The sequence below is a fragment of the Camellia sinensis genome, chromosome 11 (genome assembly GCF_055761805.1).
Source record: "Camellia sinensis isolate YWXY chromosome 11, ASM5576180v1, whole genome shotgun sequence".
Taxonomy (NCBI): domain Eukaryota; kingdom Viridiplantae; phylum Streptophyta; class Magnoliopsida; order Ericales; family Theaceae; genus Camellia; species Camellia sinensis.
The window spans coordinates 38268886-38293961 of NC_138971.1; the positions used below are offsets into that span (position 1 = coordinate 38268886).

The 25076-nt window shown below is 38.7% G+C and overlaps 1 protein-coding gene across 1 annotated transcript; it reads left to right on the forward strand.

Moving 5' to 3' along the window:
- Window positions 1-16072: 16072 nt before the first annotated feature.
- LOC145802274 (protein FAR1-RELATED SEQUENCE 5-like) lies at window positions 16073-24759 on the forward strand. The gene is made up of 2 exons (XM_082894960.1): window positions 16073-16760; window positions 24626-24759. Exons 1-2 carry the CDS (start codon window positions 16073-16075, stop codon window positions 24757-24759), a joined length of 822 nt encoding a protein of 273 aa, XP_082751086.1.
- Window positions 24760-25076: the final 317 nt, after the last annotated feature.

The following is a 25076-nucleotide window of genomic DNA, read 5'->3' on the forward strand; positions in this document are numbered from 1 at the left end:
CAATAGAGGGGGCCCTCATTTGCGAATCTTCTGGCATGTCACTCGTAGAATACTTCAGATACCCTTCATTTTACAATACGTAACCCCCCTTTTAATATTCGAATTTTCAAGTCGATACTTCACCATCCATGGCACCTGTTTGTCATTAATTGAACAATAACTATTCCCATAATAGACTAACTCGCATTAACAATCCACTGGGAAAATAAACCACGCCTGCAAACTGTCATTATCGTCTAACCTCCGATCATAAATATTTACTCTGACCAACCTACTAGCATTGGGTGCGCAAAGGGAGAAATAGTTTATCAATATTTTATCAACCTTAATACTTTTTTGTTTGTATCTTAACCTCAATTGAGAAAATAAATTAGGCAACGCAAGTTCAATACAACTGAAATCACTTGTTGAAACACCTTCAACAACCCTAGTTTTTATATCGTCTACCTCCATTAACCTGAACATTAGAAATAAAATACATAAAATTACAATTCTAAACAGTTTTAAAGTACATTTGACTCCTTAAAGTAATTTTGCATTCATTTCCACTAACAGTAGCAGCCACTAAATATATGGCACCTTTTTGAATACTTCCAACATTTCCCAACAGCGTATCTTTGTAGTCCGCCCAAACATCAACTAGGAAGAACCGGTCTACAACTTCTATCTCGTGACAAACGTACTCTTTGTCCTTGCCACCAACGAGCTTGAATCTCATTTTCTTTAGCATCCGAAACCGGTCGGACTGGTCAGGATCAACAATCCAGGTTTCAGGATTACCTTCCCCAACTCCAATAAATATCTTGTCAGGTATGGAGACGGAATCTGACGGACTATTATCACTTATGATGAAAAACAATATGTGGTGGACCACAGCTTTGTCTTTAGCATCTTGTCTCAATTGAACATTTCCAATTAATTTTATACCCTTAACCACGATCTTGTCTGATTGACGGTCACATCTCTTATTACCCAACTCAATACCATTAAGCAATCTAGCCACACCTTTATTATCAAATTTAACGTCCCTTAATTGTTCATCGTACAACTGCAACTTCCTTACTCCCCTCTTAGTCTTCTTAATATAACGCGGAATATTCTGAACGTACCGTCGGCGAATGTACACCACCTTAAAAGGTGCACGACCACGGTAACTCCGCTTATATCCACTGACCGCCGGTGTCCTTGATCTCTGGTACGCAAAGGGGGTCCGATACTGGCTGCTTCCTATTCCTTTCATTTTTTATAAAACACTCCAAATCTTTTATCCTACAAATTCTGCTGATTCTCTTACCTCTGTTAACCCTTCTATTCAGACACCTTAGCTTTGATATATTTGCCCTCTGCTTCTCATACACCGGAACAAACTTCGCCGGAGCTGACCGCCGGCTCTCTTCCCACAGCCCTATTTGCCACGTCAAAAAGCGATCTACACACATTTGAGTGAACTGCCCGTAATTCTCGGGATACTCTTCTAAGGAGTACAACATTGTATACCAAATAAATCAACAAAAAAGACAAAAAGAAAAGGAGGGACGAAATAAGGTACCAGAAAGCAACTTCACCACAATAGCTATCCCACTGTAAAAGCATATTCCTCTATGCCATAAAATATTTTCTGGTACCAAATATATAGCAAAACTGGCCCGCGTGTAAGGACGAAGATTCCCCATTCAAAATAATTCAAACGCATTTATTTTCCCGCCTTTGCTTTATGTCTATTATTCTGGGAAAAATATTTTCTTTACAGCCATGCAAACTACCAGAAGAGCAACACGTGTATAGCATTATCTGGCAAAGAAATCAAAAGTACTCACACCACTCACACCTGGGCCCGGGTGTGACTTCCTTTTTACTACATCCATACACGTGTCCATAAGTACAGCAATGGACAGCTTAGATCAGCGGGAGGGGGGCGCTGGTAATATTAATACAGCGCCCCCCCAGTCACACCACTCACACCATTCACACCAAGTTTTTTAACTAATAGGGAGGCCTTGTACGGCTGGTGTGAGTTCACTGTTTACCACTACAAAATGCCTCGCCAACCCTCTTTCTATTTTTATGCCAAGAATGTTTTCCTCACTTACCCACAATGCCCATGCCCAAAAGAACAACTCCTAGAACTCCTACAATCTCTCCTCCAACTAGCCTGTCAGCCATACTACATACTTGTCGCAAGGGAGCTCCATGAAGATGGAAACCCTCACCTTCATGCCATGGTTCAATGCACGAAGAAGATCCAAACGTTAAACCCGAGATTTTTCGATACTGTGGTCCACCACATATTGTTTTTCATCATAAGTGATAATAGTCCGTCAGATTCCGTCCCCACACCTGACAAGATATTTATTGGAGTTGGGGAGGGTAATCTTGAGACCTGGATTGTTGATCCTGACCAGTCCGACCGGTTTCGGATGCTAAAGAAAATGAGATTCAAGCTCATTGGTGGCAAGGATAAAGAGTACGTTCGTCACGGGATAGAAGTTATAGACCGGTTCTTCCCAATTGATGTTTGGACGGACTACAAAGATACGCTGTTGGGAAATGTTTGAAGTATTCAAAAGGGTGCCATATATTTAGTGGCTGCTACTGTTAGTGGAAAGGAATGCAAAATTGCTTTAAGGAGTCAAATGTACTTTAAAACTGTTTAGAATTGTAATTTTATGTATTTTATTTCTAATATTCAGGTTAATGGAGGTGGACGATATAAAAACTAGGGTTGTTGAAGGTGTTTCAACAAGTGATTTCAGTTGTATTGAACTTACGTTGCCTAATTTATTTTCTCAATTGAGGTTAAGATACAAACAAAAAAGTATTAAGGTTGATAAAATATTGATAACATATTCCCCTCTTTGCGCACCCAATGCTAGTGGGTTGGTCAAAGTAAATATTTATGATCGGAGGTTAGACGGTAATGATAGTTTGCAGGCGTGGTTTATTTTCCCAGTGAATTGTCAATGCGAGTTAGTCTATTATAGGAATGGTTATTGTTCAATTAACGACAAACAGGTGCCATGGATGGTGAAGTATCGACTTGAAAATTCGAATACTAAAAGGGGGGTTACGTATTGTAAAATGAAGGGGTATCTGAAGTATTCTACGAGTGACATGCCAGAAGATTCGCAAATGAGGGCCCCCTCTATTGTTGTGTTATCTAAAAAATACACTAATGATAATGTTGATGTTTGGCATTGCCCTCCAACGAAGGCCATTCCGATTCTGACATAGACTAAGTCTGTTGGTTTACCGGAAAGGCGAAGAGATTTGTTATTAGGAGGTTTTGGGGAAAGTGGTTCAGTTATTCATGAACGCAGAGGTCGTCTGAGTTTGTCAGAGATTGATGTACGCAGAGGTGGTGATGACACTAGTGATGTTGATCCTGGTCCGTCGATTTCAGAGGTTGGTGTTAGCAAAGAGGAAGTTGATCATAGAGGATCAGTTGTTATGGATGCAGCAGAATTTTCTAATGTTTTACGAAATATAATCATTAGTGTAAAAAATAGTGATGTGACTCAAGATGTAATAGTTGATGATAAGGGAAATGTAGTAAGTAAATAAAATTTTGAGTGGTTTCATAAATAAAATTAATAAAATTTTTCATTAATCATGACAGTAGTTACATTAACATCAAACCATTCTCTCATTTTTGGGGACATTGCATCTAACCAACTACTGTTCCCATTTGTTAATAAAATACAAGGAATTCCTCCTCTAATAGTGAGATCTGGTTGGAACTTAACAAATACATGGAAATTTCTCTGGCAGCCTACTAAATTCTTCATTAATTCGGTAGGGACTGTCAAGTTTTTGATGTCGTCTATGACGTTGTAGACGCCGTCTTGGTCATAGTCCTTGAAGCTTATTCTGCCGGAGAAGTAATTGTGTCGTCCGAGGCTTCTGGCCCAGGCAGTTTTGCCTGTTCTTGAGGGTCCTTCGAGGTAGAGGGAGATTGGGCAGATGGGTCTCTACTCTGGTTCCTGTTATCAAAGGAGGAGGAGAGTTCTTTGTCAGTATATAAATTATTGATATTGTTTTTGTGTATCCCTAATCCAAGGAAGTCGTCTTCCCTCCAAATGGAGAGACAGCAATTTTGACATAACTCGTACTGAACGAAATTTCGACTTACAAACAAAATATTATTTTCTGCCCATTTTTTTACTTCTTCATGTAAGAAAGGAAATGAATTATAGGGGCTAGTATATAGGGACCTCTCTCTTTTGTAATGATCCCTCGAAAATGTTTTTAATTAGGGGATATTTTGTGACGTAATCAGTGGGACATCTTTCTTTATAGAGAGAAAAGAATTGTTTCTCCGTTTCTGCTTCGCCAAGTATTCCCCTCCAGAGTTCGTCTCTGTTTTTCGAAGGAGTTTTCCCCTTAGCTGAAAATTCTCCCCATTCGACGAACTCGCCCTCTTTCTGTATATACTGTCTATTTGCTGTTGGGGAGTGGAGTTTTTCTATATTTGGATGGTAGATCCTCCCGTTGGTTCCAGTGAGATCGAAAAATCTCGGGTTTGAGGTTTGGATCTTCTTCGTGCATTGAACCATGGCATGAAGATGAGGGTTTCCATCTTCATGGAGCTCCCTTGCGACAAGTATATAGTATGACTGACAGGCTAGTTGGAGGAGAGATTGTAGGAGTTCTAGGAGTTGTTCTTTTGGGCATGGGCATTGTGGGTAAGTGAGGAAAACATTCTTGGCATAAAAACGGAAAGAGGCTTGGCAAGGCATTTTGTAGTGGTAAACAGTGAACTCACACCAGCCGTGCAAGGCCACCCTATTAGTTAAAAAACCTAGTGTGAATGGTGTGAGTTGTGTGACTGGGGGGGCGCTGTATTAATATTACCAGCGCCCCCCTCCCGCTGATCTGAGCCATCCATTGCTGTACTTATGGACACGTGTATGGATGTAGTAAAAAGGAAGTCACACCTGGGCCCAGGTGTGAGTGGTGTGAGTACTTTTGATTCCTTTGCCGGATAGTGCTATACACGTGTCGCTCTTCTAGTGGTTTGCCTCTCCGGTAAACCAACAGACTTAGTCCGTGTCAGAATCGGAATAGCCTTCGTTGGAGGGCAATGCCAAACATCAACATTATCATTAGTATATTTTTTAGATAACACAACAATAGAGGGGGCCCTCATTTGCGAATCTTCTGGCATGTCACTCGTAGAATACTTCAGATACCCCTTCATTTTACAATACGTAACCCCCCTTTTAATATTCGAATTTTCAAGTCGATACTTCACCATCCATGGCACCTGTTTGTCGTTAATTGAACAATAACCATTCCCATAATAGACTAACTCGCATTGACAATCCACTGGGAAAATAAACCATGCCTGCAAACTGTCATTACCATCTAACCTCCGATCATAAATATTTACTCTGACCAACCTACTAGCATTGGGTGCGCAAATGGGGAAATATTTTATCAATATTTTATCAACCTTAATACTTTTTTGTTTGTATCTTAACCTCAATTGAGAAAATAAATTAGGCAACGCAAGTTCAATATAACTGAAATCACTTGTTGAAACACTTTCAACAACTCCAGTTTTTATATTGTCCACCTCCATTAACCTGAACATTAGAAATAAAATACATAAAATTACAATTCTAAACAGTTTAAAGTATATTTGACTCCTTAAAGTAATTTTGCATTCCTTTCCACTAACAGTAGCAGCCACTAAATATATGGCACCCTTTTGAATACTTCCAACATTTCCCAACAGCGTATCTTTGTAGTCCGCCCAAACATTAACTGGGAAGAACCGGTCTACAACTTCTATCCCGTGACGAACGTACTCTTTGTCCTTGCCACCAACGAACTTGAATCTCATTTTCTTTAGCATCCGAAACCGGTCGGACTGGTCAGGATCAACAATCCTCACACTGGGAAAATAAACCACGCCTGCAAATTGTCATTACCGTCTAACCTCCGATCATTTCATGTAAGAAAGGAAATGAATTAATGTTGATGTTTGGCATTGCCCTCCAATGAAGGCCATTCCGATTTTGACACGGACTAAGTCTGTTGGTTTACCGGAGAGGCGAAGAGATTTGTTGTTAAGAGGTTTTGGGGAAAGTGGTTCAGTTATTCATGAACGCAAAGGTCGTCTGAGTTTGTCAGAGATTGATGTACGCAGAGGTGGTGATGACACTAGTGATGTTGATCCTGGTCCGTCGATTTCAGAGGTTGGTGTTAGCAAAGAGGAAGTTGATCGTAGAGGATTAGTTGTTATGGATGCAGCAGAATTTTCTAATGTTTTACGAAATGTAATCATCAGTGTAAAAAATAGTGATGTGACTCAAGATGTAATAGTTGATGATAAGGGAAATGTAGTAAGTAAATAAAATTTTGAGTGGTTTTATAAATAAAATTAATAAAATTTTTTATTAATCATGACTGTGGTTACATTAACATCAAACCATTCTCTCATTTTTGGGGACATTGCATCTAACCAACTACTGTCCCCATTTGTTAATAAAATACAAGGAATTCCTCCTCTAATAGTGAGATCTGGTTGGAACTTAACAAATACATGAAAATCTCTCTGGCAGCCTACTAAATTCTTCATTAATTTGGTAGGGACTGTAGAGTATTTGATGTCGTCTATGACGTTGTAGATGGCATCTTGGTCGTAGTCCTTGAAGCTTATTCTGCCGGAGAAGTAATTGTGTCGTCCGAGGCTTCTGGCCCAGGCGGTTTTTCCTGTTCTTGAGGGTCCTTCGAGGTAGAGGGATATTGGGCGGATGGGCCTCTGCTCTGGTTCCTGTTATCAGAGGAGGAGTAGAGTTCTTCGTCAGTAGATAAATTATTGATATTGTTTGTGTATATGGGGGCCTCTCTCTTTTGTAATGATCCCGTTGGTTATAGTGTCTTGTCTGATTGACGGTCACATCTCTTATTACCCAACTCAATACCATTAAGCAATCTAGCCACATCTTTATTATCAAATTTAACGTCCCTTAATTGTTCATCGTACAACTGCAACTTCCTTACTCCCCTCTTAGTCTTCTTAATATAACGCGGAATATTCTGAACGTACCGTCGGCGAATGTACGCCGCCTTAAAAGGTGCATGACCACGGTAACTCCGCTTATATCTGTAACAAGCCCGCGGGGGGACCTCGCTACAGCTCGGACTCGACTTTTCGTAGTCACGGTTCTAAGTCTGAACCAAAGAGTCCAAATCCGGCAAATCGTTTTGAGAAAAAACAGATTTTTGAAAGAAGTGCCAAACATGGACTGCTTTGCCAGATACAGAGTCGCCACCTAAATATTTTATTTTGGGAAATTTAGGAAACCCTGACTCGGTGCCAAAAGGCCACGTGTCCGTCATCACCAAAGTTGCCTCGGCTCGGGAACTTGGGTACGATTGGGGAAGGTCACTTCGTGAGCACCCCCGCTCGCCCGGTCATAGACCGGCCTCTACTAACCATGATATCAATTTTTGAAAACATTGTATGTTCTTATTCCGGTTATTAGCCTAGGTTACTATGTGATGCTCGCAGCATATAAGTATAGACTGGGTAGCCCGAATTGGAACAAAACATTTCATGCTTTTGAAAATGGTTTGATGATGCTACAGCTCGGACTCGACTTTTCGTAGTCACGGTTCTAAGTCTGAACCAAAGAGTCCAAATCCGGCAAATCGTTTTGAGAAAAAACAGATTTTTGAAAGAAGTGCCAAACATGGACTGCTTTGCCAGATACAGAGTCGCCACCTAAATATTTTATTTTGGGAAATTTAGGAAACCCTGACTCGGTGCCAAAAGGCCACGTGTCCGTCATCACCAAAGTTGCCTCGGCTCGGGAACTTGGGTACGATTGGGGAAGGTCACTTCGTGAGCACCCCCGCTCGCCCGGTCATAGACCGGCCTCTACTAACCATGATATCAATTTTTGAAAACATTGTATGTTCTTATTCCGGTTATTAGCCTAGGTTACTATGTGATGCTCGCAGCATATAAGTATAGACTGGGTCGCCCGAATTGGAACAAAACATTTCATGCTTTTGAAAATGGTTTGATGATGCTACTCGCAAGTAGGCTAAGACGTGGATTTGCCACCCTCGGGTGGGCTTAGAAAACATGATTTTGCCACTATCTAGTGGGCTTAAAAACTCACAGTCAATGATTTGTTCTAATTTAAACAACCCGACCTTCACCCACAGGCATTCAGGCAGATATATCACATAAGCACATAGCCTCATGGTAAGCATGCTATTCATGGCAGTCACTCACACGCATGCGAGGATGCTAAAGCATAGAACTTACCGAGTACTCCAAGCCAAAATAGGAACTACATTAGAAATCATGCATGATCCTAAGTATACAAAAATGCTTAATGCAACACATGCAAAATGCAACTATAGTAGGCTCGGCTATTCTAAGATGGCATATGGAATGCTACAGCTAACATGTATTCAACTTTTAAATCGAAAATACAATGCAGTTAGTATGATGCGCCGAGCCCGGTGCATGCAAAACAGATGAATGATGCAAACATGCTGTCATACTGTATGCTAATTTAAACATGCCCTAATCTAACCATCAAAAGCGGATAAATAAAAGGGAGAAAGACGTGGGGTTGGAAGACATACATCACACTCACCCACACTTATTACAGTTGTGCCCTCGCGCAGAGGGTCCGAATAAATATACAGTCCAAATATTACAGTCCCGAATAAAAGAATATTACAGTCCAAAATATTACAAAATCCTAATTAATTAACAAATTAACTAAGAAAGCAAATAAAACTGGCGTGCAAGCCAGGGACTGCCTTGCTTCTGGTGGATGATGCATGTCCGGACTGTCTTGCGCGGAAATCCACCGGAATGCCCCAATTAGCCTCTGTTTACACCTGTTATTCTTGAAAAGCGTGCCAAGTCCCGGAAAGTTGCTGATTCTTCATTTTTGCTGCAACAGAGAGCAGGAAAGGGGCATAGCAATGTATTTGCACAGATATATGCATGTCTCGATCCTCGTGCCACCAATCACGCATACCGAGGCATGATGGCCGAGGAGTCGAAATGCACAACTCAATATAGGATGAATGCACATGAAACTACAGCTAAAACCTAACTCCATCATGGGTAATCTGGAGTGTCGGTGACTGGGGAATTGAGACACATTCCGTCACTCGAAGTACGAAATGTACCTCGTTTCCCGTGCCCGGGCTAACTCCTATTCCGGACACGATGCAATATGCATGATATGCGTGAAATGCAACTAAGATGCAATCCTAACATACACAATGCTATGAAAATGAGATGTCTCGAAATGCGTGCACACGGGCACGCAAACCGAGAAAATGACAGAATGCACTGAAAATGAGGTGCTTCGAAATATGTGCACACGGGCACGCAAATCGAGGCGATGACAGGTGTCTCGAAATACGTGCACGCGGGCACGCAAACCGAGGCGATGATAGGTGTCTCGAAATACGTGCACGCGGGCACGCAAACCGAGGCGATGATATGAAAAAAGACAAATGGGCTTATACCAACATGAGTGAGCCTCAGTCACACTCACATAGGATGCCGATGGCAGAAAATGAGGTGCCTCGAAATGCGTGCACACGGGCACGCAAACCGAGGCGGTGCATACGCAATGCAAATGACATGAAAAATGACAAATGGACTTATACTAACATGAGAGAGCCTCAGCCACACTCACATAAGATGCCGATGGCAGAAAATGAGGTGCCTCGAAATGCGTGCACACGGGCACGCAAACCGAGGCGGTGCATACGCAATGCAAATGACATGGAAAATGACAAATGGACTTATACTAACATGAGAGAGCCTCAGCCACACTCACATAAGATGCCGATGGCAGAAAATAAAGTGCCTCGAAATGCGTGCACACGGGCACGCAAACCAAGGCGGTGCATATGCAATGCAAATGACATGGAAAATGCAAAATGGACTTATACTAACATGAGAGAGCCTCAGCCACACTCACATAAGATGCCGATGGCAGAAAATGAGGTGCCTCGAGATGCGTGCACACGGGTACGCAAACCGAGGCAATAGCAGAATGCGATGAAATGATATGGAAACATGATATGGGCTCATACCAACATGAGTGAGCCTCAGCCACACTCACATAGGATGCCGTCGGATAAAAATGAGGTGCCTCGAAATGCGTGCACACGGGCACGCAAACCGAGGCAATTATAAAATGTGATGCAACATGGCAAAAATGATATGCAAGCATGCTAATGGAATTCCAGCAACAAAACAAGGGGAAAACAGCCCCGGGATGAGGCGAAATGACATGAAATGCAAGGAAATGTCCCGAAATGCAACATTAGGCACCCGAAATGACCTATAGCTATGCTAAACATGCACAATATGGACATGCAATGCAAAGACAAAAGCTAGACAGTCCCAAAATAAGCACTTTTCCAGTTATAAACATGGCCAAACAGCAAGTATATTATGGAGGGCTCAAACAAGGTTGAGCCCTTAATGAGAAGTGAATATGAGCTCAAAATATGGCCCTTTTCAGTTAGGGCCGAAGCTTGAAACCAAAAAGAAATGAGGCTTAGAAATAGATAAAGGAAAAGGGTCAAAAGGATCAAAGTGTAACTTACCCTTGAAGATCCAAGCTTTTGTTGCTTCTTGGGTTGATTTGCAGCTTCTTTAGCCTTCAAGAATCCTCCCTTGCTGCTGGAAATGAGATGGTGGTGGTAGAGCTTGGCGGTGTAGAAGGAATGAAGGTTAAGAAGTTAGGGTTTTTTGGAGAATTGAGAAGGATGACAATGGAGTTTAGGGTTTGTGCTTGGAGAGAAATTTTTCTAACCCTTGTAGAGGAGGCCATCAGCTGGTTATAAGGTTAAGAAAGGGGTGTAAAAGGGGGGTGAATTGGAGAGCAAAACTCTCTCCCAAAATATCCCCCGGATACAGAAAATATCTGGGGGATATTGCCCCACAGCTGGAAAGGGTACAGTGAGAAGAACACGGCCGGCCTCTCACTTTGGCTGGAGCTGGCCGGCCGGCCACACCCCCTAGCCGGCCGGCTAGGGGTCAAAAGGGTCAAGGAGCTTTTCTGGCCGGCCAGATATTGGGGAGGTAGCCCTATGTGTGTACAACACAACCATGTAATTGAAATTCCAAGAAAGTGCGCCCAAGGGGTTCAACAATGGCTCCGAAAGAGGGGGTCAAAAGGGTCAAGTTGACTTACTGGCCGGCCATGAACTTTTAGGGGCCTCTCAGGTGTGTACATCACAGATATGTGGTTCAAAGTTCGAGAAAAAGGGTCCAAGGGGTTCAACAATAGCCCGGAAGAAAGGGGTCAAAAGGGTCAGGTGACCTTAATGGCCGGCCACCAAATTTTAGTGGCCTCCCAGATGTGTAGATCACAGATATGTGGTTGAAAGTTGGCAACACTAGCTCTAAGGTATTCAACATTAGCCCGGAAGTTGGAAAAACGGGCGCCGGGAGGCTTCGGAGGAGAGATAACTGGTTGCTGCAACAATTACTAGCCTCCCACCCTTCAGTGACCTTCCTGGTGATAAAACAGAGGTACCTGCCAAAAATGAACGAAAACCGATGCAAAACGAATGTTCGGGGGCCAAAACACGCAGTTCGGGGCCCCGGAAACTGCCGTTAAACACCGAAAGTGGCGTTCGGCCACGAAGTGGGTTTTGTCAGACCCCAGTGTCCCTCAAAAGGGAGAAAATAAGATGTATGCCAAAAATCAGAGCAAACGGAGATGGTTAGGCGGTCCCGAACCGAGGCACACGGCCTGACGGCTCCGAAAACCGAAAACCGGGCTCCAAATTGGGAAAAAAATGGCCTACGGCCACCAAATGTAGCCCACGGGCACTGAGAGATAGTCTACGGGACCTCTCCCTCCCCTCAGGAAAAGAAGCAGGGAAAACTGAGTCTGGTTCGCAAACCGAGACAAGGCACAGAAGAGGGTTCGGAAGTTCGGAGGCAGGGCTCACGGCCAAGACTCTGAAACTTCTGAACAAGCACATTATGCAACATCACCAAGCGCTCAATCGGTGACGCCTGAGTCTTAAGGTCGGTCAAAAATGGGGTGTCTACAATATCCACTGACCGCCGGTGTCCTTGACCTCTGGTACGCAAAGGGGTCCGATACTGGCTGCTTCCTATTCCTTACATTTTTTATAAAACACTCCAAATCTTTTATCCTACAAATTCTGATGATTCTCTTACCTCTGCTAACCCTTCTGTTCAGACACCTTAGCTTTGATATATTTGCCCTCTGCTCCTCGTACACCGGAATAAACTTCGCCGGAGCTGACCGCCGGCTCTCTTCCTACAGCCCTATTTGCCACGTCAAAAAGCGATGTACACACATTTGAGTGAACTGCCCGTAATTCCCGGGATACTCTTCTAAGGAGTACAACATTGTATACCAAATAAATCAACAAAAAAGACAAAGAAAAGAAGGGACGAAATAAGGTACCAGAAAGCAACTTCACCACAATAGCTATCTCACTGCAAAAGCATATTCCTCTATGCCATAAAATATTTTCTGGTACCAAATATATAGCAAAACTGGACCGCGTGTAAGGACGAAGATTCCCCATTCAAAATAATTCAAACGCATTTATTTTTCTGCCTTTGCTTTATGTCTATCATTCTGGGGAAAATATTTTCTTTACAGCCACGCAAACCACCGGAAGAGCGACACGTGTATAGCACTATCTGGCAAAGGAATCAAAAGTACTCACACCACTCACACTTGGGCCCGGGTGTGACTTCATTTTTACTACATCCATACATGTGTCCATAAGTACAGCAATGAATGGCTCAGATCAGTGGGAGGGGGGGCGCTGGTAATATTAATACAGCGCCCCCCAGTCACCCCCAATTAAAAACATTTTCGAGGGATCATTACAAAAGAGAGAGGCCCCCCATATACTAGCCCTTTTAATTCATTTCCTTTCTTACATGAAGAAGTAAAAAAATGGGCAGAAAATAATATTTTGTTTGTAAGTCAAAATTTCGTTCAGTACGAGTTATGTCAAAATTGCTGTCTCTCCGTTTGGAGGGAAGACGACTTCCTTAGATTAGGAGTCCTTCGAGGTAGAGGGAGATTGGGCGGATGGGCCTCTGCTCTGGTTCCTGTTATCAGAGGAGGAGAAGAGTTCTTCGTCAGTATATAAATTATTGATATTGTTTTTGTGTATCCCTAATCTAAGGAAGTCGTCTTCCCTCCAAACGGAGAGACAACAATTTTGACATAACTCGTACTGAACGTAATTTCGACTTACAAACAAAATATTATTTTCTGCCCATTTTTTTACTTCTTCATGTAAGAAAGGAAATGAATTAAAGGGGCTAGTATATGGGGGCCTCTCTCTTTTGTAATGATCCCTCGAAAATATTTTTAATTGGGGGTATTTTGTGACGTAATCGGTGGGACATCTTTCTTTACAGAGAGCAAAGAATTGTTCCTCCGTTTCTGCTTCGCCAAGTATTTCCCTCCAGAGTTTGTCGAATGGGGAGAATTTTCAGCTAAGGGGAAAAGTCCTTTCGAAAAACAGAGACGAACTTCGATTTCAGAGGTTGGTGTTAGCAAAGTGGAAGTTGATCATAGAGGATCAGTTGTTATGGACCAGGATCAACATCACTAGTGTCATCACCACCTCTGCGTACATCAATCTTTGACAAATGTAGAATCACCCGATTGAGAAGGGGCTTGAAATTTCAGCCTTTGCTGTATTAATTTTAATGCTCAATAAATGTCGGTCCGTCTCATAAATTTGAGTAAATTGTACTTTGCCTCTTTATATTTTCCTATTTTTCAACTTTAACCTCTAAAGTTTTTTTTTTCTCTTCATTTTGTTCCTTCATCTTTCAATTGGCGATGCTGTGTCGGAGCAATTGCTGCACGCCTAAAATGTCATTTTGGTCACCAAGGTGATTTGAAAATGTAATCTACAGCACTGAGTTTCAAACCCTTGACCTCTCCAAAAGAGAGGCACAACACTAACCACGGCACCACTTTGTCTCTTTATTAATATTAAGGACATATATATTATTTATTATATTATTCAATTTTTATATAGTATCCAATTACAAACTATGGTATAGCAGTTCTATTTTTGGATTTTTTTTAGCAGTTCTGTTTTGGAATTTTTTTTTTAAAAATCTTAAAAATCAAAACTATACCATTTAAGATCTTACCATTTATTTTACTCTAATTTCTTTTTATAATCTCGAGCAAACTCTCAACCATCAGTGTCTCAAAACCCTAAAAAGTTTGTTCTCATCGGCCAACCATCTATCTACCTTCACCGGACACTTTTTATTACCTTCATTGGAGACTCTCCATCTCTTGCACCATACTATTCAGGTTTGTACGAATACAACATATTTTCTCTTTCGATGTTGGTAGGCCTCAAGAAAAACATATAATTTTCTTCACTATTGTGATTGTGATTAGTTGGTTTTTTTCCCTTATAGAATGTTACGAGTTATTTTTTTTCTCTTTGTGTTTAGAACTATTGCTTTGGTTATTAATACTAGATGCTAAATGCGTCTAGCTTTATTGTTGCCCCTTTGTGCATTGCTTTGTTGAGTCTCTACAATTTATTTATTATTTTTTTTGAAATCAATAAAGTGAACAATAAAATATATAATTAAATTAATATAAAATATTCTAAAATTAATGAATGACTAGATTTAAGATTTTTTATTTTTTAACTTTTACTTCATATTTTCAAAACTAAGAACAATAATGTTACATCTATGATATTGTTATACCATATTATGTTTATCATTTTATTTGTCAACAAAATATTGTTGTAATGATGAACTTTATAGAATAAAAAAAAGGTGAATCTTAATTCTTTCAATTGGTTAATTGGTTATTGGTCTTTGCCAATTTTTTCTCTACCCTTGAATGTTAGGTTGGTTTGAGGTTAGAAACATTGCTTCTTTAATTAGAAGGCATTACAGTTAGGCTAGGAAGCCCCAATCCTAAGAGATTATTTTGGAAGGCCTTGTCCATTTTAGTAGTTTTTGTTGGACAATTTCTCTACTGAAAATTTTAATAGTAAAACTTGGGCATTTTATTAGATAAGTAGAATAAAAAATAAAAAAATTATAAATAAAGACTAATATTTTATTTTACTTTTACACTTGTTCTCAATTTTTTAGATTTGTTGGTGTTAAAATGGAGAATGGTGGACATGAGGGTTGTAGCAAAGATATGAAGGAGTTGACCAAAGAAAAAACACCATGTCTTGGCATGAAATTTCATTCAGAGGAAGTCGCATATCAATTCTATAATGAATATGGAAGGATTATGTAGTCTGGCATTAGAAGAGATTACCATAGCAAAAGTAGAAAATATGGTGTTATGATTAACAAGAAATTTGTTTGTTGTAAGGAGGGAGAAAAAGAAAAAGATAAATGGTAAATGATTGTAAATCATCCTAAACACGAGACAAGAACAAAGTGCAATGCATTTATGTATGTATCTTTGGATCGAGACTTGTCGAAGTGGATAGTGAAAAAGTTTGATGACAACCACAACCATCCTTTGCATCTTTCTCAGTGCACACATTTGATACCATCTCAAAGAAAATTATGTCAGACTCATGCTTTGAATGTTGATATAGCTGATGACACTGGTATCTCTCTTACAGCATCACATGATCTCATTAGTGCCTTAGCAGGGGGAAAAGAAATTTAGGATTCATGAGAGAGGACCAACAAAGCTACTTGTGTGGAAAAAGACGACAAAATTTGCAATACAGGGAAGTTGGAAGTTTATTAAGATATTTTTAGCAACATGCAGCTAAAAATTCATATTTTTACTACGCAATTCAATTGGATGTGGATGAGATGATTACTAATACTTTTTGGATTGACCATGAGATGATTACAAATTATGAACTTTTTGGTGATGTCGTATCATTCGACACAACATTTCGAACAAATAAGGAGTATTGGCCACTAGCTTTATTTACTGGTTTTAACCACCTTAGAAAGACAACGATTTTTGGTGCCTCATTATTATATGATGAAACTACAGCTTCATTTGAGTGGTTATTTGAAACATTTTTGCATGCAATGTCGGGGGAAAAGCCTAGATGTTTTTTCGCAGACCAAGATCAGGCCATTAAGGCAATATCTGTAGTCATGCCTAAGGTTTTCTATGGATTATGCACTTTCCACCTAATGCAAAATGCTTTGAAGCATTTAGGGCACTTGTATAAGAGTGGTTCAAAATTTGGTAATGATTTCAAAGCTTTTATTTTTAGATACGAGGATGAACATAAGTTAATTGAAGCTTGGGAGTCTTTGATTGATAAATACAACTTGCATGAGAATGCGTGGATAAAGAAGACTTGGAAAAAGAGAGAGCAGTGGGTGAATATATACATGAAATATTTGTTCACTGCAGGAATGCGAAGCACCCAACTTAGTAAAAGCCTGAATGCAGCATTAAAGAGGTATTTGCAAGCTGATCATAATATTGTTCAATTTTTTACCCATTTTAACCAGATTGTTCTAGATAAGTGGTACGAAGAAGTAAAAGCTATATATAATTCTAGACAACAATTGCCGAGAACGAAATTGAAAAAGTCTCCTATTTTGAACCAAGTTGCGAATTTGTACACCCCTCCTATCTTTGACTTATTTCATAATGAGTTGGACATGTCTCTTTGTTGTCAAGTGAAGCAATGCCATAAGTTGGAAGGAGAAGTTCGGTACATGATTAGCTTGTATGATGATGATAGAGAGTATATTGTGGAGGGTAAAATGGGAGTTAATGAGTTACGAGAAGACAAAATTTGTCAAAAAATTCATTGCATTTGTCAAAAGTTTGAAAACATTGGAATTTTATGTAGTCATGCAATTAAGGCACTTGATAGAATGAATGTTATAAAAAATTCCTGAGAGGTACATATAAGGTCGATGGAGATTAGATGCCAAGAGTGGTGAAATTAAGGGAGAAAAAGTTGAAGTGGATGAGAATAATCCCAAGTTAGAGATATCGGCATTGTCCTAGAATGCTAAAGCTAGCAACTCAAGCATCTGAGTATAAGCCTGCTTATCAATTGGTTAATGAAGGGATTAAGGAACTATGTGCAAAAGTGAATAAAATGATGGTATCATTTGATGATGCGGGCGCTTGTGATAGTGGAAGTAACATTGATATGAGTTCTAATCTTAACTTTGCACGAGTTAAAGGCTTAAAAAAAAAAAACAAGGTCCACAGAAGGGTGGGGGCAGATTAAAACCTTGGCATGAGAAGACTAATAAAAAGACAAAAATTATTTCACAACCTACCGGCCTTAGTAAGGTATTGTTCACCTACTTGATTCTAATTTTTTTTTTCTTTTTGACTCCTGCAATGTATTGATAAATGTTATAATTTTTTTAGAAAATTGGCCAATCAAGCAACACGTTAAATGTTCAAAGTTCGTTTTTATGTTGCTCAGAGGTTAGATTTTATTTTTTATATTTAAATTTTCTTATAATAGTATATTTACTTCTAATAGTATTTTATGAATTAGGATGTTGGGATGCCCTATTGGCCACAATTGATGAATTATGGTAACAATCTTTTCAAGCTTAACGATACTAACATTGCGTGCTCATCAAATTACCCACAGTCTACCCCCTTATCTTCACAAATATTATTTAATTCACAAACTTCTCAGGTATGCAATTTTCTTAAGTTTGTAATGTAGTTTGTTTTTAATAAAAAATAAATTGATTCTAATATATTCTCTCACACTTATTCATTTTTATTTTTCCAGGAGATGTCATTTGATGAAAGAAAGATCAATCCCAGGAGAGGCGAGCCATTCTTAAATAATGAAACTTCTTTTAAAAAATTTAGTCATTCACAACATCCCCCACATAATTGAAATGTAGTATTTTTATTTTATTTTTACCGTAATTTTTAGATAATGGTATTTTTTTGAGACATATTTTGAATATTTCAAATGGGTTTTATAGAATTTTGTTTGAGCCTTGGAATTTTTTTTAGTGTTGTTTTGGATTGACATATTATAGTTTTTGGCATAACTTGATAATTATTATTTTTAATTATTGATTTGACAAATTATATTGTTATTCTTGAAGTAGTCATTTTTTTTGGTCATTTTGCTTCTTGTTTGGATAAATAGGTTCAAATATACATATACATACATATATATATATATATATATAGAATTGCGTGACTTCATTAATTAATAAAAAACATAAATTAAATTAAATGGACATTATTTATTTTCTCACTATGATATTAAGAACCACATAGTAAAGTGAGATGATGACATCCACCTAGTTAGATTTATATACATATAGGTCATGTTTGATTCACAAGATTAATAATGAAGTATTAATAATCCTATTAAATTAGTGTGGTATTCACTATCCAATTGAATTAATATTCATTGAATTAATAATCCCACCCCTACCCCATTACTAATAATCCTACAAATTTGTTGGATTAATTATCCATTGGATTAATAATCCTAAACCAAAATGTTAAAACAAACATAGGATAATTGGGCCCACAGATTAATAATCCTAATCACATACTCTAATCCACCCAATCAAACATGCCCATAGTGTGGCTTTTTTTTTTTTTTTTTTTAATTTTATTTAATGATGACACCACTTGGGTGTATATAAATATATATTGATTGTTTAAATAATATATACTCTCTCCGTCCCAAAATATTAGGTTGCGTTTGGTTGTGTTTTGTAAATGTGATTTGAGAGTATGAATTGTATTTTGAATTTGTGTGTTGTAAAATTATGATTTGAGTGTAGAAAATTTGTTTGGTAAAGAGTTTTGAAAATAGTTTTGAAAAAGATGTTTGATTTGAGTGGGGAATTGTTGATGTGATATTTGATATGTGATACAAAAATTTACAACTCATAACTAAATATACAACTCAAAATTATTTTAAAGCACATTAAAAATTAAAAAAATTTCAAATTTTTTTTTTCCAATTATATAAATCAATTGCAAAAAAAAAAAAAAAAAAAAAAAAAATTTCCTGTACAGCAGAGGACATCCAGGTGGATGTCCCCATGGACGTCCGGGCGGTAGTCCCTAAGGACGTCCGCGTGGTCTTCCCCTGGCCAAAATTTGAACAAAAAATGCGGCTGTAATACAGAGCTCTCTGCAGAAGTTTGGAAAGTTGATTCCAAACACACAACCAAACATCATACTGAAATACACATGTGGAATTACATTTTGAATTCACAACCAAACAGAGCCTTAGTCTCTTATTTCATTTTTTATTATCCCAAAATATTAGTCTCTTATTTCATTTTTTATTGTCCCAAAATATTAGTCCCTCTTCAAAAATCAAGTACAAAAATAATGTAAATTTCTTATTTTGCCATTCTTTTAAATTAATAAACAATATAAAAAGTACAATCATGACATTGATATTCTCAAAAAATATACTATCAAAATGGTAATTTTGAAAAATCAAATTTTTTCAAATGCAATAATTGTACTATCAAAAAAAAGTTAGATTCCCTAAAAGGGACCATTATTTTGAGACGGAGGAAGTATGTCCTTTTCTTTAATAAAGAGACAAAGTGACGTAATGGTTAGTGTTGTGCTCGCGTGCTCAGCAGCATCCCTAATTCCCTGAGAAGGGGCTTGAAATTTTAGCCTTATTAATTTCAATGCGCTCAATAAATGTCGGTTCATCTCATAAATTTGAGAAAATTGTACTTTGCCTCTTTATGTTTTCCTATTTTTCAACTTTAACCATTAAAGTTTTTTTTTTCTTCATTTTGGTCCTTCATCTTTCAATTTTTTTCAATTTTCTCCAAAAGTTAGCTTATGTCTAAAATAAAATAAAAAAAATGACACATTAGCAATCATATGCTATAAAAATATTTTATTATATATAACTCACATCTCTGACATAAATTTAAATCGTAATAGAATAAATGCAACAAATGTGACTTTTTTAGCCTAATTTTAAACATAAATTAGTTTTAGGAATAAATTGAAAAAAACTTAAAATAGGAAGAACCAAAATAGAAAAATATAAAAATTGTATTTCAGTGAAGCAGTAGATAAATAATTACATTTTCATAGTGGTGCAAGTCTTTCTTGTGTGTGAAAGTTGAACATAAAAAGATTCTTGTTTGTAGTATAATTATTTCATGACCGTCCCACCTATTTGTAACTTGTCTAAAAAAAATTCAAGGATCAAAATGAGAAATAGACAAACATAAATGGGACAAAATGTAATTTTTCAATAAATTAAATCACATGACGGGAAGGAAAAAAAAAGAAAAAAAACAAGAGAAGAATTACTTAACAGTTGGACAGTAAAAAAAAAATACAAACATGGAGGAGGGCAAGTGAGACATGTACCCCACAACTTTTTATTTGGACCTTACCATAAATTTACTTGCATCTATCATATTTTTGTAATTTTTTTTCTGTGCCTCACTATCAAGTAATTTCTCCTCCCAAAAAAAGAAAAAAGAAAAAAGAAAAAAAAGTCAAAGAACAGTTTACGTGGATTATGTCTTCTGTCGGTGGCTTCGCTCACTTCCCATGCATTTTGCCTAAAAATAATTAAATATTTATTAGATTTATGTTTTTAGGATATAATTTTCAAAAAAATAAAAAAAATAAATTGACTTAAAAAGAATCAATTTAAAGAAACATAAAAAAATGTTGTTTTCTAATATCTATTTTATTTTATTTTTTTAGTTCAGAATCCTAAAATCACTTCTGTTTTTTCAAACTTTATACAGTTTCTACAAAACTAATTAATTTTGTGAACTGGTTTTTGAATTTTCTCCTCCTGACCAAAACAAAACAGAACCTTTTGAATAATATGCCTAGCTAACAAGGCCTATGCCATCCATATTTATTATATATAAGTATGCATATTAATATGAGTAAATTATTAATAGGTCTTAATAATTAAATTTAATTTTCATCAACTCCTGTTAAAAATAATTTATAGTAAAATCGTTGCTAAAATAATTTTTATGATATTTTTGCATATGTTGTTAAAAATTGACAATTAGTGATGTTTTTTAATCACAATTTTTATAAATTGTCGCTAAAAATTATAATTAGTGACATTTCTGTAACGGATTTTTTAAACTATTGCTGATAGTTGAGAATTAGTGACTTTTTTGTAATGATTTTTTTTAAACTATCGCTAAAATTCATAATTAGTGACATTTTTTGTGACAAAATTTTTAAACTGCCTCTAAAAATTAACAATTAGTGACATTTTTTTAATAATGTTTGATAAAAAAATATCATTAATTTTTATAAGATTTATTAGACAATAAGTTTATCTATTAAGACCTATACATAAGTCTCCCTATTTATATATGACATTTTTCAATGACCTAACACATCAACACTTGGGATCATAATATGCACTTCTTCTTTTTTTTATTTTTTAAAGTACAAATTTAATTTTTCTTTGAACTTCAAGAGCTCAAGCTCGACCTCAACACATTTATGTACTTGAGTTAACTCAAGCCAAGATTAAGGTCATGTTTAGTTTGATCTTCAAAAAATTGATTTAAATTTTTTTTTCTAAATAATTAAAAATTAGTTTTGTGAAAAAAAAAATCAAAAGTACTATCATTTTTATATAATTTTATCTTTTTGGAGAGCAAAATTAATTTTTAAAAATTTGAAAAATATTTTTGATATTTATTTTTGTCAAAATAATTTTAGTTTTTCAAAAAGAATTCTAAAAAAAAAAATTCAGAAAATAAAACCAAACGTGATCTAAGTTTTTCAAATATTTGATGAATAGAGTTCAAACTCAATTTTTTAAACTCGACTAATACTTAATAAATTGAGATTGAATATTTCAAAAAGTCAAACAAATTATTTTTTATTTTTTTAAATTTTTTTTATCACAGAATATACATCAATAGAGTTGAACGAGTATCTAAAATTTTCTTGAATTTATGATGGCTTTTATCCAATGTTTTCCTTTAGAAAGGAAACTACGTGCGTGGACTGCTACAAATGTAGTTTTCGAAAAACTAAGGTCTTGACTAAAAGTCAAACATTAACAAACTTGGTTAGTATGCCGCAAATTATAGTTATTTTTGTAGATTTTTTTTTACTGTAATATTGACGAAATTAACCCAAAAACATGAATTTGAATTATTTAATGACAAAATAAAAAGCTCACATTAGGTCAATTTTAAAATGGTGACATGTTTTACTCGGTAAGTATATGTTGATTAGCTTCATTGAATTTTAAAATTTAAATTTGATTGTTATGTTAGGGCTGTAGCGCCGATTACAAGATGTACGGGGAACAAATATTCCGGTAAGCCCGTACTCCTTTCTTTCGAGCTCCGTTTTTGTCCGATCACTTGCGAGCACAACATCGGTGAGCTACCCGGCGATGTGTGGCCGGAAAACCCCTCCAACGATCAAGTTAGAATATACACACAGGGGATAGATAGAGAGAAGGGAGAGTCTTCAGTGTTTAGTGTATGTCTCACCAAATGTTCATCTGTCTGCGTATGGGGGGCGCAGACATGCTTATATACCTTCCGCGCCCCAAATCTACTCCCAGTGATCTCTCAACACGTGGCACTGCTATCCCATCTGTTAGCATAAACCTTGCTGAGCACCACCTAACCCAACTGCCTGCCCATGCTCCTGGGAGCTCGGCAGCCGGGCAGTATCATCTCGGTCATCGTCTGCCATGCTGCGCTTCATGCCCAAGTACTCCAACAGCTAAGCTCAGATGAGGACCAGACTCGGCGACATCTCGGCAAAGCCGAGCTCGAGACAACTCACAGTAGTCTGCGGTCGCCCGACCTGCCGAGCAAACAAGTACCTCGGTCCAACCTTGCCTTTCCTGGCGCTGGACTTTTCACCTGACCGGCTTCGTGACCACGGATCCTTGCAGCTCGGTCAATCCACGCGCTGCCTTAACCGAACAGCTTCCTTCAAGGCCGGGCCACACAACTTGGCCCAACACCTGTTCGGCCCAAATCTGTCCGGCACAACTCTGTCCCGCCCAAATCTGTCTGGCCCAATTCCATATCATTAATCTCCCTCTCAATTGCCCCTTAATTCCGTCTACTGAAGCGTGACTGGGATTACCTATCCTGACCGGGATAATACTTCCTCGGTCCTCTATATGCGAAATGGCGACCGAGCTAGTTGACATTCCTGTTCTTAAAACTTGCCCGGTTCAACTCTTCGGTTGAAATTCCTGTCTCCAAAAGTTGCCCGGTTGACCCCTCGACTCTTCATCCTGTCTCTTCAGTTCTGATGCTGCCATAAATGGGGACACGTGTCAATCCTCTGTTGGTCCTCGAGCAGCCAACCCAGCCGTCCCCTCAATTTTGAATTTGGGCAGCCTCACCGCCCCTATAAACATGCGTCTTCCTTCTTCCTTTGATCCTTACTGACTCTCAGGCATTCCAAGCATTTCGAAGCTGCTGTGCCCTCGCCAAGCTTCCATTCTCGTTCCTGCTCTGTGTTTGCGTTGGAAGGAACTGCATTTGCACCAAATCTTGGTAAGTCCTTTATCCCATGTCATTTTCATTTGATATTTCTTCCTTTCTGGTACCGAATCCGTAGGTTTTAGGGCCTTCCCCACCCACAACCTTCAATGCCCCTTAGTTTCTTCGTTTTTCTTTAAACTATTCTTCATTTTTCCTGAAGAACACTGAGGATCTGGGGCTGACCGGGCTTCGGATCTTCATTTGATCCAAGAAATAGTTTGCTGTAATCTTAGCAAAAACCGGAATGGCCATAGGACTTGGCCGCTCGACCGGGCTAACAACTGGTCCGCTTGGGCGACCGAGCTCCTGGTTAGACTTTACGACCGTGGTGATTTGGCACAATCCATGACCGAGCTAAAGTCAAGCTCGTTTTGCGCGACCGCGCTTCCTCTTATGCTTGCCATCCTTTTTCCTGCAGAATCCAAGGGGACCAAAGACCAATTCTGAGGCTCATAAGGACCGAACTGCCACCCATTCCTAGTCTGTGCCAAACCACCTCGGCCGAGCTAGATTAGTCGGCCGTATGGGGAAATTCCGCTTCCTGGTGGATACTCCAGCTGCGCTAGCTGCGTTCAGGGAGGAGTACGGCATCCCGGCCGACGTCCACCTTGAGCTCGCAGAAGAAGAGACCACGCCTTGGGGCAGAACAGAACAATGCCCCTTCACCGTGCTGTCCATCATCGAAGGAGGCCTCCGTTTCCCGCTCAATCCACTAATCACCGAATTTCTGCGCTGCACCGGGCTTGCACCCACTCAAGTGTCCACCAACACTTACCGGATAGTAAACAGTGTGCATGAATTAAACAACCGGTTAGGCATAAATCTAGGTTTAGCCGAGATACTGTGGCAGTATACCCTGGGGCACACTGGCGATGGCCTTACCTACTACCTTAAGATTAGGCCGGGCAAAAAAAAAATTGTGACCGGCACACCAGACAAGGACTTGCATGATGACGATTTCTTCTGGGTGTCTGGCAACTATGAAACAGCCGAGGTACCGGGCTGGTTTATAAGCAAGAACTTTGGTTCCACATGTAAGCTGTTCAAACTTGCTTGGTTAGCTTACTTTCTTCATAGTTCTGTACTTAACCATTTTTCTTGTTTCTTTTGCAGCAATCCAGGCCTTGCAAGCAAATTACCAATACCCCAACATCGAAGCCATCAGGACCACACTTCGCTACCGTGACCGAGATTGCAACGAGTTGCTCGGTTACACTCCAATCTACAGATACTCTGCTCCTCGCTAGAGTAAAGTTACAGACTTTCTCCGTGCTCCATCACCTCCTCCAGATCCATCTTTGCTAGACGTTCCACTAATCCGGTTGACAGAAGAGCAAGAGGTGGCCAAACGAAGCCGAATCAAAAACCTACTCACCGCAACGTCTGCCGAGGTACCGAGCGTTGTCATCCGCTCGCCAGCCTCCGGTCAGTCAAGGGGCGCCGTGGTCGCCCTAGCTTCTCCAGCTGCCGGACAGTCAAGCCAAGCAACACACCGGGCTGGCAAAAGAGCTCGCACAGACCCGTCTGCCGAGCTGATTACCGAACTTTCCACTGAGCAACCTAC

Excerpts from the sequence above, each read along its gene's own strand:
- LOC145802274 (XM_082894960.1), top strand. The coding sequence starts at position 16,073 with ATGTCGGGGGAAAAGCCTAGATGTTTTTTCGCAGACCAAGATCAGGCC. Across the intron at positions 16,761-24,625 it reads TAGAGAGTATATTGTGGAGG|CAATCCAGGCCTTGCAAGCA; the intron begins GTAAAATGGGAG and ends TTTCTTTTGCAG.